This window comes from Castor canadensis, chromosome 1, assembly GCF_047511655.1.
Source record: "Castor canadensis chromosome 1, mCasCan1.hap1v2, whole genome shotgun sequence".
In the NCBI taxonomy this organism is placed as follows: domain Eukaryota; kingdom Metazoa; phylum Chordata; class Mammalia; order Rodentia; family Castoridae; genus Castor; species Castor canadensis.
The window spans coordinates 12,606,149-12,622,866 of NC_133386.1; the positions used below are offsets into that span (position 1 = coordinate 12,606,149).

A 16,718-nucleotide genomic window follows, 5' to 3' on the forward strand; every position below is an offset into this window, starting at 1 on the left:
GGGCCCTCATGTGCACAAGGTGCAAGGGCTGGATCTTACACTGCAGAGAACAGCACACGTTTCTTTTAAATTGTGAGGCTGCCGTCTTGGTTATTTCTGAAAGTGACATTTTTGAAAGTAATTGCTATCTTTGTATGTCAGACTACCTGATAGAGTAACATAATTTCACCTAAAATAAGACTGCAAATTTTGAGGGAGAGAATGGCAGAATCTAAGTAAGAATGGCAGGCCAGGAGGGCTGACTTACAGATCGTGGAGTAGGACACCAGCAGCCTCTTGGTCACCACTTCAAAAGCACCTAGTGTGACAGTGAGGTAGTCACGTCCTTGGAATTTTTAGAGGGAAATAATAAAGGGTTATTATAATGGTGAACACTTGTGCTGTTTGTGGTAACTATGAGTGGGGATGTTTTCCACAAGGGGAATAGCATCTTGATTTAGTTTATTGGGGAAGCAAAGCAGGAAATGCAGTAGTCCCACAGTATATTCGGGGAACTGGTTCCAGGATGCCCTGTGGGTACCAAAGCCCTCAATGCTCAAGTTCAAAATGGTGTAGTATTTGCATATAATCTTCTGTAGACTTTAAATCATCTCTAGCTGATTATAATACTAATAAAAATGTAAATGTTGTGTAAATAGTTGTTATGCTGTTTTGTTTAGAGAACAATGACAAGAACAAAAGTTTGTACGGGTTTTTTTTTTCCTGAATATTCTTGACCTGTGGAAGGTTTAGTCCACGCATGTGGAACTGATGCATCTGGAAGGCCAACAGCTTTTGGAAAGTGAATGAGGGACTGAGAGGGTGAAATGCAAGCAAATTATGACTGCAGGTAACTGAAGCTTAATCATGCTGGGGACCTTGGTGCACTCTTATAAAACACACAACCTGGAGTTTTCATATCAAGGGCCAAGGGGTAAAGGGCAAGGGAGCTGGGGTGTTCAGACACCAAGTCCCATCAGTCACTAGTAAAGACTTTGTCCTGGGTACACTGATTCCTGTGCCCCTTTACATATATGGAAGAGCAGATGTGGGCAGCCAGAACAGCCTTCCCAAAGAGATGCAGCTGCTGGCAGTGGGACATCTGGCCAGGGTCCCATGGGTGGGAAGGGTTTGTGGCTGCCTAGCAATGTCTGCTATACCTAACCTGTTGCTTCAGAGCCCTTTTTCTTTGTTCTTTGTTGAACAAACATCCCAGAACCATAATCATCATCAGCAGCACTTTGGTCCATTTTTGTAATTAATGCCAGTCTCTGGTTCTGTAAGGAAATTGTGCTGTTTTTAGCTAAAAACATTTACTATTTTCTATGTAGTATATTTATTTCTAGCATTTGGAAGAAGAAAGTCTGTTGGGATCAAAATCTAATTATATTCATAGGATAAAGTTAGATAAACCCAAATCTAATAATGTTTTAATAAAATAGAGTCCAGATAATCTATGAAGAATTTAGTAAGCTTGCAGGCATTATTATTCTATAAATAATTTGAAATCCAACCGTTAATCTGAAGTGAAGATGATAAGGTAAAGCAGAGACATAGAAACAGCTCTTCAGAGTGCCTGGGGACAGTAGACTGAGTCAAAAAGCTTATTTAACTTCAGCTTTTCCTTTCTGACTCATTTCTTCTCTTTTGTTTTTTCTCCTTCTATTCCTTATTTCCTAAGGACTAATGATAATAATCTATTAAATTTCTTATGGCTGTAACAATTTTATGGTTTTATATATATATCCATGATGATCCTACTTAGCTTCAAGAAGCTGGTCTTACCTGCTTTCACTGTGAGGCACTGACTCAGAGAGGATACAGTCTCTGCCTGAGATCACACACTGACTTGTAGAGAGATATTTTAGTTCCAAATCTAAGGTTCTTTCTCCTATGCCCACCTGTTTCATGATTCTGTCTCTTAGAATAGGATTAGTTTTCCTCTAAAGGCTACTAACAGTACCTCACTGGTTTATGTCAAATGCTCAATAAATGTTAGCTTTTATCCGGTATTTCCCAAACTTGTTAAAGTTTGTAAAAGGACTTAAAGCATTCTCATTGCCAGGACTGCTTCTGATATCCAGAAGAAAAAATCTAAACAAAAAGCCATTTTTCTTGTGTGTTATAGTGCTAGTCATAGTTCAGTGCTGGTGAGCTCACCTGCAGGTCCAGGTGACATTTGCAAGGTTAGGGTCTTGCTGCCCTAATCTTTGTATTTCCTTTTCTGAAAGGAAAAGAGGTGAGTTGTTTATCAGCAAACAGCAGTGTGATGGATTTTATTGTAGGAGAGACAGAGGGAGGCTTTAGATTTTGTGTCATTTCGGGGAAGGAGTAGAGCAAAAACTACCCAAATAATCTAAAAATGGTAACAGTGTCACGACTGAAAGTACTTAGAGTTTATTTCACTAGCTGTGAGTGGTCAAAATTCTCTGCTGTCAAGTCTCTTGGAGTTATTATGATTTTGAGGCAACATGTCTTCATGCTTACATTCAGTTCTGTTCATTTGTATCCATTTGTCTTTTACTTGGAGAATTGCTTTATTTTTTGCTTTTGTTTTGTTTTGGGCAGTACTGGGGATTGAACTCATGGTTTTCCACTTGCTAGGCAGGTGGTCTCCCACTCGGTCCATGCAATCAGCTCTTTTTGCATTGGTTATTTTTGAGATAGGGTCTTGCTTTATTCCCTGGCAGACCTGGATCCTGATCCTCCTGTTTGTACTTCCCTGCCTAGCTGGATTGATGGTGCATGTGCACCCAGCCATTGGTTGAGATAGGATCTCTAGAACTTTTTGCTTGGGCTGACCTGGACCACAATCCTCCCAAATCTTGGTCTCCCAAGTAGCTAAGATTACTGGTTTGAGCCACCATATCTGGCTTTCTTATTTTTAGAAAATATCAATCATTTATCCAATTCCAAAGTCAAAACTATATAATAAGTTGCAGACATGAGTCTTGCTTTCATCCTTGTTCCTCTGCCTTCCTTTTCTGATTGCTCTGGGCTCATTTTCCACTGTTTCTTTGTTTACAGACATGGCCAAACATGTATATTGAATCACATCCTTTCCTTCCCTTCTAAAACAAAAAAATTCATACTCCATTATCTTCATTTCTTTTCTTACTCTGTCCCAGACAGTATTCTCTCCCTGAATGTGCACTTGTCATTTTTCAGTTTTTTGTTGTGTACTGCGTTGTTTAACTGTTTCCTGAAAATAAATGTGTGTATTCTTTATAATCTTTTGTAAATACAAATAATACTGTAATGCACACATCATTATACATATTCTCAAAGATGTATTTAGGGCATGACTAGGGAGTGGGATTTCTGGGTCAGGGGGTGAGTGCTCTTCTCCAGTTACTGCCCCGTTTCCTTCCATTGGGTGTTTGCTGCATTACTTCCAGCTTTGCATGAGAATGGATATTTCTCTGCAGAACTAGAACTTAACAATTGATGTTATCTCATCTCTTCTTCAATCTCAGTTTACTGTTAGCTTATATTTTAGGAAATGTAATTCAGATTTTTCTTGTGGTCACAAGTCTGTATGTAACATGATAATTTGGTGACAACTGTTACACAGTGGCACGAGAATAAGTAGCCTTACTTGAAGTTTAGACTTTGTTTCCAGTGTGTTGGGAATTTCAGGCCAGAACTGAGAAAACAATGGACCTATTTGGAGAAATGGAGTTTTGCAGCTTATTTTGATCTGAATTTTTAATGCATATTCATTTATAAACACAAAAGCATTTTACAAAGAAATCTTTATTTAACAACAGATTTTAAGAATGAGGCACTGCACTGACAATAAATTCTAAGGTGCCTTAGATTTCAGAATTATTGAAGTGTAAAGAAATTAGGTTTCTTAGAATCAAAGAAAATATGGTTTCCTTGAAAATATAGAGCTAACAATACTTTTTCATGATGAAATACATAATAATGTCCTACTTTAACTATTTTTCTCAGGTTTGGCACCTTTTTACGCTTGTAGTCTTTAGACTATACACCACTCTTATTTCTGCAGATCCCCCTTTTGCCTTTGTGACCTGCAGGGGTACTTTGTCTATTTTTTAAGGTGCTTGAATGAAAAAGCCCAACTTTATCATGGCCTTGGACACTTACATTTACATTTAAATATAGAATCTGATGTCCTCTTTCAGTCATTTTTAAAGGTTTTATTTTTAGAGCAATTTTAGGTTCATAGCAGATTTGAGCAGAAGATACAGAAATCCCTCCTTTATCCTCTTCCCCTACACAGGTCTAGACCTTCCTCCCCCATCAACATCCTCACCAGAGCGTTCATTTGATTAACTTGCCTTGACACATCATTGTCTCTTAAAATCTGTGGTTTGCATTAGGATTCAATCTTGGTGTTGAGCATTCTATGAGTTTGGAGAAATGTATAATGACATGTACCATTACAAAAATACTAAGTATTTTCACTGTTTTAAGAATCTTCTATTTAAATATTAATATTTAACCTGGTCTGGGTAGCTCAAGCCTGCAATCTTAGCTACATGGGGCAGTGATTGGGAGGATCATGGTTCAAGGCCAGCCTGGTCAAAAAGTTCAGGAGACCTCATTTCAACCAATGGCTGGGCATGGTGGTATGTACTTGCCATCTGAGCTAGGCAGGGTAGCACAAATAGAAGAATTGCTGTACAGGCTAGCCTGGGCATAAAGCAAGACCCTATCTCAAAAATAGCCAAAGCCAAAAGGGCCGGGGCTGGGGTTTAAATGGTAGAGTACCTCCTAGTGAGCAGTAAGTTCACTCACTGAGTTCAACCCCCAGTACCAACAAAAAAGGTAATAATAATAATATTTGATGTTCTGTTTTAGTTTATTTTTAAAATACCTTAAATATGCAGAATTTTAAATGAAAACTTGCAATTATTTACATCTCAAATTCTTATACTCCAAATTTGAAACTATAGAAAAGCTTAAACCATAGAATATTGGAAATATTAACTCAGTTTCATGTGAATGTTTGAACCAATCACAGTCAGTCATAAGTGAGATCATCAAAGAACTCATATTGTACTTTCTTCTAGGTTTCACTGATAGACAAATAAGAAGAATTTTATTCCAACCTTTTTCTGTATTCCATTTCAAAAAACAGCTTTGTTAGGGACATTTTATATATCATAAAATCCATCCTATTTAACTTTATTGGGTGATGTAACCATATTATTTAGAGATAAGACTGATGTTCTATACATGTGGAATACATGCATGAGTTTTGTGAATGATTGATAGGAAAATGGTTTTCCCTCTGAAAATAAAGAAGGGGTTAAAATGAGATACAGGAGCCACTTTGGAAAACAGTTCAGCAGTTTCTAAAAGGTATAAATGCACCATCACCAGGAATTCCACTCCTGGGTATCTACCAGAGGACAGTGAAAGCCAACACAACGATTTGCATTTAAATATTTGCAGCTGCATTATTCATGGTATCCCAAAGCTGGAAACAACCTACATGTCCATCAACTAGTAAATAAAGTGCGACATGTCCGTACAGCATAGTTCTTTTTAATAATAGGAAAGGGAAAACAACCAACACACATGAGAACATAGATGAAAAAGTTTCAGAGGAGGCCCCACCTCAGTTGAATCCTGGAAGCTATATACAGGAATGAGATCGCAGGGGTAATGTGCCCCAGAGAGCAGCCAGCAGCCTATCATGCCATGCGGCACACTCTTTTTTCCAGATCAGCTTCACTTTTTTTCCCATGGCAATAATTGTCTACCATGCTGTGTAATTTATGTGTTTACATGTTGAGCTCGTCTGTTTTCCCTGGAGAGCAAAGATTTCTAGTTTGTTCACTGACATATCCCACGTATCTAGCACAGTGCCCAGTATGAAGAGGGTGCTCTGTGAATATTTGTTGAATAAATGACTGTGGAGAGCCCTGTAGGTGAATGGGAGCAGAATGCTTAGGGGAGATAAGATACAGGTGATTTCTGACATGAGAGAGAAAAATCAGCAACCTTTATTCCCCTCTCCAACACTTTAACTCTAATGGTTTCATAAAGTGTGCATTTAGTGCTGGCTAAAGACAGAAAGTGTACATGATGCTCCACTGAGATGAAGGGGACCAGAGATGCTGGGGAAAGTGGGTGGACTGAATTAGAACAAAGTACTGTGTGCTTCAGAATCAAAGACTGGATTTTTTAAGACAAGTTCGTACAATGTCTACCAAATGACTTGATGTTTCTGGAAAGATGGAGGGTTTTTTTTTTTTTTAAATTACATTAGCAGTCAGAGGAAAGTTTGTAGGTACAAATACATACTGTCAAGTAACTTTTTAGAAAGTTAGAAGTCATTAAAGGGGAAGGATACCATTCAAGTAAGTTATTTTAGTTAATGGAGCAGACAACAAGGATATGAAAAGGGTAGGAGGAGGAAAAGGAGGAGGAAGAGAAGAAAACTGTCACTCTCTGAGGATTTGCCCACTGTGATTGTCATTTTCGAGACATTTTTTTGCAAGTCAAATAAGCAAGGACCATTTTTGACACAGTTGTCTGTGACTCTGAATATAGCTGGAATGTCTTCAGAATAATGAAAAACATGCCTCTGTTTATAAAAGGAAGATTTACGGGAGAAACACTAAAATGACTCCTCCAAATTTATCTGGGATCTCATTTGAAGGAATCACAGTCATCTCCATCATGCAGAAAAGGAATTCACCCAAATGAAGATTTGTAATTTATCTTTTACATGGATTTATTGTTTAGAGATTAATCATGCCACAAATTGGGTGTCCATTCTAATTGAGCCAATAGAAGTATTGTTTCTACTTTTTCTGTTTATTTTTGGTTGAGCAGAGGACAAGGACATTGGAAAAGATGGAACTGTGGAATGAATTAGGGTATGTCCTAGGGCTTGCTGCTCAGTCACTTAGACTTTATTCCAGAGCAATTGGGAACCATGCAGGGCTTAATTAGAGCAGTGACATGAAGACAACTCATGATATAAAGGTTTGCTGTGGTTGTAGTTTGGATTCTAAGTTGAATGGAAGGAGAGAATTAGAAAAAAGGAAAATAGTTTAGGAGGTTTTTTCAGCAACTCAAGGAAAAGTTAGTGGTGGTCTGAAGGAGATGGTTGGTAATATGGTTAACGGATAAAAATCTGTGACAGGTGAAGCAATGATTCAATTTTGTGTTTATTTACAAGAATTCTGAGAAGAGGATTGTCTTAGTCCATTTTCTATAACAAAGAAAAGAGGATGCTTATTTAGTTCAGAGATCTGGAGGTTCAAGACATGGTACTTGTATCTGTGCAGCTTTGCCACATGCTGGTGAGAAGTGGAAAGGGAAATGGTGTGTGCAAAAGAGGCCAAGCCCCATAACAACTCAGTCTCTTAGCAACAAATCCTGTCCGGAGAGAATGTGTGCTACTCTTGTGAGAACTGCATTAATTTCTCTTAATAACCTACTTACCTCTTAAAGGCACCAATACCATCACAATGCAAACTAAACCTCAGCATGAGACAAATAACATCTAAACCATAGGTGGGATGGAATGGTTTGGAATGACTCCAGATCTCCCCCCCCCCTTTTTTTTTGGCACCTAGTATTGTTTATTGGAGCAGGAATGTTAGGGAGTAAGACTATGACTTCAGGTTTGGATTAGCCACTTTTGAGGAGCGCGTGGAATACCTACGTGAATAGGTACACTGCATGGTTAGAAACTCCAGGGTTGAGTCCCAGTTTGAGGTATGTGTTTTGGAAACACGTGGACAATGATGACACATGAAGCCATGGGAATGTCTGATCAACCATCGGGAGTACTAGAATGAGAAGAGTATAGCTCTGTGGACAGAGCAGTGGGGAACAGTGACATTTAAAAATCATGCAGGAGGAGGAGACCCCATGAAAGAGAGGAAGAAGCAGTTCGAGGAAAGGGGGCCAGCAGCACTGTGCTCTGAGAAGCCAAGCTAGGAGGCCATTCCAGGTGAGAGGGAGTAGCTCCAGAGTTCAATCAAGTGATGACTGGAATGGTTGGATGGGATTTAGCATCTGTGTTACTGGTGTTCCTGCCTCTACAGTTTTTCTGGAACACTGAGCATAAACATGAATGGGAGGAGGAAGTAGAAACAAATGGGGAGTATAAATGATTTTCTATTTAAATAAATTACTGGAATTTACCTAAAATACTTTGGCAAAACATTGATTTTTTTTAATTTGGAAGGGAATCATATAATATAAAAGTGAACAGGTCAGTGACAATTTAGTATATTCACAATGTACAAACCTCCTTCTCTGTCTTGTTTCAAAATATTTCCCTTATCCCCAAAAGAAACCCCAACCCCTTTGAGAAGCTGCTTTGCTTTCCTCATTCTCCCAGTGCCTGTAAACTATCAGTCTGTGTTCCGCTTTTATGGAGTTCTGTTTTGAATTTTTCTGATAAATGAAATATATACTATGTGACCTTTTCTGTCTGATTTCTCTCAGTATGTTAAACATACTGTTTTCAAAGGCCATCAGCATAGCGTGTATCGGTACGTCATGATTTGTTTATCCATTGTCTATTGATGGCATCTGGGTTGTTTTCACCTTTTGGATGCTGTAAATAGTGCCGCTGTGAGCATGCATGTACATGTACTTATCTGAGTGTCTGCTTTCAATTCCTCTGGAAGATCTCTAGAAGAGGACTCGATCGAGCTTCACTGTTTTTCAAAAGTATACTTTTCTATAATGTGAACTGAGGATCCACAGGAAGCATTGTATAAATAGTTAATGTATACATTTTATGTTCTTTGAATACTGTATATTGTCTTTGGAACAGGATAGGTGTGGTAATTAAGCATCTCATCAAGAGATAAGTTGCATAAGGAGAAGAATTCAATAAATTGAGTCATGCAGGGCAGAAGATGGGGAAAGGTTGAATATTTCATAGTTTATTTTCCTGCAGAAGAGAGTATTAGCTGCTCTCTTACTGTCAATGATAGAAAATGACAGAATGACAAAGTGAACCATGAGCGCCCATAGTACAAATTTAATAGCCAGCTGACTTTTAAAATTAAGATGATATTTTCAATATAAATTTATATTCATTTCCAAGTAAGCATTGATTTAGTTATGTGTAGATGAAAGGAGATTTGAGGTTCCATTTATGTCATTCTAGCCTCCTGTTGGGTCATTTATACTTTATTCATAAAATGTACATTAACATATTCACAGAGAGGTGGGGGATATTTACATTTCCTATGGAATTTTTGATTATTTAAAGCAATGTTCATTCTTTATCTCAACAGCCTCATTTTCTCCTGAAGTCTTTCCTCTATAGGAATCAGTTATGGAACTGGAGTTTTGGAAGATGTGTTTTTGTGATTTAATTCCTAAAATACTGCCTACAGACTTGGGCAAGGAGATAGTTTGTTGAGTATCTTTTTAATATTTTGCTTATCTGCACTCATTCAAGTTACACAACCAAGACGAGCTAGATCATACATCTGATAACTCCCAAATCAGGGTTCTGTCTACCATAGCAAGGATGCTAATGAACTTTTATCGTATGTGCTTGTGGCTTAGCAGAATAGTAAGATGAGAAGGATGTGGAGGACGACTACGAGTTCAGCAGGAAGTAGGACTCTGAAGAGTTTGTTTCCCTTTGTGGGTTCCACGAAGACAGGAAGGGAGCAGAGGCCAACCCTGTGCTTGTCATACATTTGCCATCCCTAAGCTGTGTCATGTCACTTAATGAAAAGATTCTGGGAGACTTAAGAAAATATTGTTTTCTCTCATAAATGGTGTATCTTGGGATAAGCCCATGGTTACTTAATGCTGCTTCAGAGATGTGTCTTTTGGTTTGACCTCATTTCATTGTACCATTCATATTCTATGTGTATGACCTCAATAAATCATCCCTAGGCTTGATGCATTTATTTCTATTTGTGATATGCGTTTGTTTCAGGCAGAGAAAGCTGATGGATTTGTCAACCTTCCTGATTTCAGTGTGGAAAGAGCATCTGAATGCAAGAAAAAGCAGTAAGTTGTCTTTTACACCCCACAAGCACTGAGCCAGATCACATACATTGGTAATGCTCAGCTAGTGATGTGGCAGTTTGGAGTGAGTGGAGGTAAAGCTCAAATGCCTGAGCGTTTTGGTCGTTCTGGGTTGCTACCTTAAATACTTATACGAATATTTTAACTTCTCATTTCCTGGCCTGTCATTCATGGCACAGATGGGTTATAAAGCCCCCCTGAAGTCTTGGCACAGACTGTTGTTGATGACTGTGTCTGGGATAGAGTGTAAACATGTTCCCATCGAGAATGGAAGGGGGGTCAGATGTCAAGGTGTTGACACTGTAAAAAGAACAAATAGTTAAATGGTGCTCACCGGACAGAGTTTCAGACAAGAGAGCGAGACCAGTTCATTTTAGCTCATGGCACTGTCCATAGAACCCCTGGGAATGAATTCTCTGAGAAGTCTTGGGCTTGGGATTATATCCTGATATTGTTCACGTCCAAAGGATTTGAGAACCATCAGGAACAAAGCCCTCTCCAGCTCATGGTCCTTGTTCCATAGAGAACGAAAGAGCATGGAGTGTCTGTGAGCAGCCTAGGGCCCAGTGGAGAGCTGGCTCTGCACCCTGGGCTCGTGGTCACCTGCTCTCCACATGAGACTATCCTACTGTATTTTGCATTCATGTCTTTTTCACCTTTTCCTTATTATTTCTTCTACTTTTGATATCTTTTACAGTTTTATCAGAAATAGGCATTTCCCTATTGAGATATGGTACTGATTTTCTTCTAAGAAAATTTAAAAACTGGTGTTGGCTTTAATTCTTTGCTACTCTGGTATAGCAGCAGGTGTCTGATGAGTCATGGGTTGTGTTGATTCTTGCGGTGTTTGGCTATTTGAAAAAACTGTGTCCTCTCCTACAGGACTTCCGGTGTAAATGGTAAAGTTGATGGACTTTCTGGTTTATTATTTTTAATGCTTTATTTTTTCTTTTAAACTAAAATCCACCTTGTATTTTTCCTTTACTAATACAGAGTACCTTAGAAATGGTTTCTGATGAGTTGTTCTGGTGTGGAAGCTCCAGACCACATTCTTTTCTTATCATAATATTTTGCTGTACATTTGATTATGTAGTTGGCTTGAAGGAGTTGATCTAAATGTTGTGAATTGACACCTCAATGACTCTAACTTTTAGTTTATTGTATCTTTATAGTAAAGCAGTTAGCAATGAAAATAGTATGCCCATATGTTTTAAATGGAAAATATTGACTAGCTCAGACTCCATCTTGACATAATAAATTGACCTTCAGTTCTTATATGAAACAGAAACTAGATAACAGGTATTTAATGTGACAATTATTTTTTGTAAGTTCACAAAGAAAGCAGACAAGCTTACAATGCTTAACATTTGACTGATACTTTCAGACTCACTGATGACTACAAACACTAATTCTTACGTGTTTGTGTTTTCTGCCTTTTAGTGCTTTTAAGATCAACCATCCGCAGATCAAGACCTTTTATTTTGCAGCTGAAAATTTACAAGAAATGAATGTGTAAGTAGGATAAATTGGTAAATCCAATTATTATGTGAGTAAATTTACTTTGGTCAGGCATTAGAATTTTAATCCAATGTTCCTATTAAATTATTATTTTATCTATTTCTGTTATCTTAGGGATTAATTTCTTTAGCTGTTATAAAGGCTCCTTGCCTTCTCTAGTAATTTGGAGGCATTTTTGAGAACTACACATATTTAAAAGTCTGTTTTATGAAAAGTTGTAATGTTCTTCTGAGGGAATCACTAATTTGAGAAAGGAGTAGACAGAAGTCATGATAAGAAAATGCTAAAATGAGAATCGCTATCACAAGGAGAAAGACGAATGCATTATGGAACTGATCTCACAGCTTCTCATGTGCAGTCTGTCTCTGCAGCTTTCAGTGTGTGCTGCGTGGTCATCATGAGGGCTCATGGACTCCTGCCTCTCCACGAATCATCCTTAACATGTGTAAAATGCCCTTGTGCAGAGTATATCTGGTTTAAAAGTTACACCTCTAGCTCCACTTTCTGCCTCCTCTGTTTAAGTCTGGGCACTCTTCCAGGTCATTCCTGCCTGGTTCAGACTAAGGTGTATTACAGTGGCTGTTATTTGAATGAGGCTGACTGTGAGATGCTGACTTGAGGCATCAGAGCCTAAGTCTTAGACTTCTCGGTGTCTCTTACTACCTTCATATAGCCAGTTAAAATATGTCTATAGAACAGCTATCATGTGCCCCACTGCAGAAGATGATAGGCAAAAGCAATGCACACATGTGCTTGATAACGTTCAGGGGTGGAAGGGGGTGGCCTTAGAGTGACGGGTTCTGTCTTAGACGTTCACCTCCTTGGGTAACCGCATTTCTGGGTGGTGACATTTCTCTCAAGGATGATGAAAATAAAGGTAATTAAGTTTAACATGTAAGAAACTTTACATGTTCTGCAGTGATTCTCACAATTTACAAGAACTGGGGTAAGCAATTAATGGTAATGAAAGAGTTGGTTTCCCAGAAAAGATGGGAGGTTGTTGCCTTTCTCTGACAGTGTTTGTGGGAAAACGTTCTTGTTTTACACATCCATTTTCTAGCACTTGTGCTTCTCCAACACACACATTTGCGTTGAGTTAAAATACAACAAACTCCCAGGAAACATCTGTCATCTATTTTTATATAAACATAAGTCCTTTTGTGCCTCCATCTACTCAGCCACAAAGGGAAATTTTTGTATTGCTACAGTATTTACAAAAGTTGTTAGCAAAGGAGGTACTGTAGGCTGATGGAATCTACAAAGAAAACTGTCAAACAGTTGAGACAGTCGCCAATTTCTCACAGCAAGTATTGGTGGCAAAGAGAAGGACATGGGTTTGGGGTAAGGGCTGAGAGAACTCTTTTATTTATTGTCAATACCCTTCCACTTTGCTAGATTTTCATGTATTGGAAAGGAGCTTAGAGATGCCTTTTCTTATTTCTGGTACCCCCAATGCAAGCTATTATTCTCTCTCTCTTTTTAATTTGCCCATTTTACTTTTGGATACTTTTTATGGGGTAGCGCCAGCTTACACAATTATGAAATCAGGTATAAGCTAAAAATTATTATGGTATTTTTAAGGTGAACTATGAAATTTATTGTTTTTCCTGATCCATTGTTTAAAATGTACTTGTGTTTCTTTTAGTTAATACATTAATCATTCTTATAAAAATGGGATCACATAGAAGGAAAAAATGAGAGCCATCCCACACCCCTTCCAATTTAACTTCTTCCCCTAGGGTTAACCACTTTTAATAGTATGATGTATATCCTTTCTGACCCTTACCTGTGCTTAGCGATTTATGCACATATACCAATAAATAATTTTTAAAGTACATTAGAACAGGCTAAACATATTGCTTTATGCTTGTTCCTTTCAATTAATACTGTGTTAAGATTTTTTCCAGATCATTACAACTCCCCTGCCTCAGTATTTTTATTAGCTTCATTATAACATAGAATCAATGTCATATTTATTTATCCGTTTTATTATTAAGGGACAATAGTATTGTCTGAATGTTTTTTCTTTCTGCTGTTATAATCCTTGTTGACAGTTAACATTTTACCACATTTATGTACTTGAAGATACCTTCTTGTAAGATAGATATTCATCATTGTAATTATTGGGCAAAGAAAGTTGATATTTGAATTTGAAGAATATCATCGAATTGCTCAAAATTTTCACGATGAACTCAGTAGTGGATGAAAATGTTTATTTTTTCATTTTCTCCTTAGAAATCAACCATATTTTTAATGTTTGCCAACAGAGTGATGAAAACTACTCTCTTGTGTTTAGATAAACATTTCCTAAAATACTATTGAGGCTCAGAATATTTTTCCATATTGTGTTTGCTGCTTAAGCCACTATTGAATTGTCTCTTTTCTTACACAAATAAATATACAACATGGAATATTTAAAAAAATACAGAAAACTAGAAATAAGTGAGAAATAGCTCACCTAGATATTGACTGTCTCAAAACAACATTTTACCTTTAAGGATAAGATTCTATGTCTATAGGTATATGAGATAGACACATTTTGGTTCTTATCATTTGAAATATTGTGATTTGAAATGTGTTCCTAAAATCTTGAGAAGGAACTACAGTGGCTTGAAATTATAAGCTACGCTTGAGTTCTTTTGACTTATGTAGTTCTATTTTTGTATTGATGTTTAATTGGAATTCATTATTAATAAAGTGATAAATCATTAGCAAAATAATGATAAATGATAAATCAGTTGACAAATGAGAACCTTGTCAGTTTTTTACCTGACATAATTTTTTTGAGGAATTAAAAATTTCCCTAGTTTAGGAATGTCTGTCAACCCCTAGCCAGATCTTTTACTGATTGGCTTAAAAATCTTTCTGGTTTTAAAATGGGTGTTCTCTAATATCTTTAGAAATAAATTGGCACTATTAAGAATGATAGAGATACAGCTTTAATTTAATATCATTTACCAAATTCAATGATAAATGTTTTGATGATTGCTAAAAGTTTCAAATTTGTAATTACACAAGAAGATATACTTGTTCATATCTTTAGAATATCTAATTTATCTGCTCAGGTAAACCAACCAGACAATGGCTCTTCTCACTTATCTTGCAAAGCATACCTTGAGTAAGGAGAGCAAGGGAATTAAACCAGTGGTCTTAGGTTTCAATGCCATACATTTGTGCTGTTTGTGGAAATGTTTATACTAACGGTGGAATTAGGACTTAATTTCATTATAAAGTCTGGCTGAGACCCTTCAATATCTATGGGAAAGATGAGTGAGCAAGGGTCCAATCTCCTTGGTCAAACATTTACTTTCTTTTTGAATCTTAGGTGGTTAAATAAACTTGGATTAGCTGTAATCCATCAAGAGTCCACTTCAAAGGATGAAGGTATGTCTATTTTTCATTTCTGAGAATTTAGCAAAAGTATTAGAAGAAGATGGAAAAATGCAATGTCAAGTTCTATGTATAGTCTGATCCAGATGAAACACAGTTTGGCATTTGAAATGATCTGAAACATAGAGACAGACATATTCACACGACTCACTGACATGGGTTAGAGCCTCCTGTGCCAGCTCTGAATGATTTTGCACTTCACCCACACGTGAGCAGCTGTGGGCTTCACTGATAGTCAAACAACTGCCAGTGCAAATGTTTTATTGTTGTACTTACTGAATTCTTACTCACAGACGTGAACTTTTCGTGATCTAGTCAGATAATTCCACCCCACTATTTCCTCTAAGATATTTTAATATTTCCGCCAAGTGTATGTTGAGACTAATTTACCCTGACTAAAGGTCAGATCGCAACACATGTCATAATTTTAGCTCATTCTGTAGCTCTCAGGGTTCAAAAGCTGCAAGAGTCTACTTCCTAATGATACAGTTATTCCTCAGTGTGGAGAAGAAGGAGGCTTTATACTATTGCTGAAATGCTGAGCATACGTAACACTTGGGAATTGGAATAAGGAGTTAAATCTTTTGATAACAAAATCCTAAAAATTTAAATTTAGAAATAGAAAAGTGGCAAGTTGAATCAAAACAGCAGACAAGTTCAATTTAATAGTGTGAAATCAGTGACCTAGCCATCTTTTTGGTCCTCTTTCCTATAAAATAAGCACACATTGGATTATAGATTGGGGAGGGGAGAACTATGCAATGAAAAAAAATTTTTCTTCTTCTCATCCTGGTATTTAAGACCTTCGATGATATGCGCCCCCTCAAACCACTTTCTTTGTCTTTTCCCATATCCTCCAGGGATTTCCATATATATCGCTCAGCCTGCTCCCTCAGCCTGGTGCTCCTTACTCCTTTGTACACCATTGATTGTTTAGTTATTGGGCCAGAGTCAGCCCACTCAGCTCATTATAATTCCTACATCAAACATAATCACTACTGACTTTATGCTCCCTTAGGATGTGACTCACACCTCCTTTGAGCAGTTACTTTATTTCCTCTGAGCCGGGGTAAAACCTTTTCTTATTTGTTGGATGCTGTTTTATGTAACTCCTTTGTACTAAGTGGTTCCCTAGATTCACACTTTCTGAATTGGGTTGAAATTTCAATAGCCATATGGAGAAAAACCTCTGCTCCTTATGGATTAAGTGATGACAGTGTTCAAATATTAAACATTTTCATATTTGTTATAGAATGCTACAGTGAAAGTGAGCAGGAAGATCCTGAAATGACTGGGGAGACACCCCAACCTCCTTACTCTTCTTCGACTTCCTCTCCTTTGGTATGTACAGACATGAGTAGTCTGTTGGTCATTGATCACATGTGGGGACATCACTCCTTCCCATTAGACAGAAACTGCCTTGACCGATAAATTTTTAGAATAATCTAAATTAAGGCAGCTGCCAAAGAACAAGTGCAGTTCTCAGGGTGCTGATTTTGAGCCTTCTCCATAGCAACACCTCCTCCCCCGACCCTGCATGACAAGTATGGCATGTTTGTGCGTGACCCACAGATGGATCCTGCTCAGAGGATTCATGGAAATGAAAAGGAGTTCTATGTGACAGCCAGTGCTTGTAAAGGCTTGTTTTGTAACGTTAATTTATACTCTACTTGTTCTCAGAAAGAATTTACACTGCCTTGCTTAGCTCTGTGTACTACAACAATGGAAAATGAATGCTAAGGGGATAAAAATGAAAAGAAAAGGGTTAGAAAGACTGGAAGCCAGTTTTTTAAAATTACATATGGCATGATTTTGTGTATTCACTAGAGAGG

The 16,718-nt window shown here is 37.5% G+C and overlaps 1 protein-coding gene across 8 annotated transcripts in view; it reads left to right on the forward strand.

Moving 5' to 3' along the window:
* Ipcef1 (interaction protein for cytohesin exchange factors 1) overlaps positions 1-16,718 on the forward strand; it is a 166,012-nt gene that overhangs the window by 110,073 nt on the left and 39,221 nt on the right. For all 8 annotated transcript variants that reach the window (XM_020185138.2, XM_020185141.2, XM_074071996.1 and 5 more), the window contains 4 exons: positions 9,887-9,960; positions 11,419-11,490; positions 14,822-14,880; positions 16,139-16,227. In XM_020185138.2, coding sequence (XP_020040727.2) covers positions 9,887-9,960; positions 11,419-11,490; positions 14,822-14,880; positions 16,139-16,227 — 294 coding nt within the window. The remainder of the gene's footprint in view (positions 1-9,886; positions 9,961-11,418; positions 11,491-14,821; positions 14,881-16,138; positions 16,228-16,718) is intronic.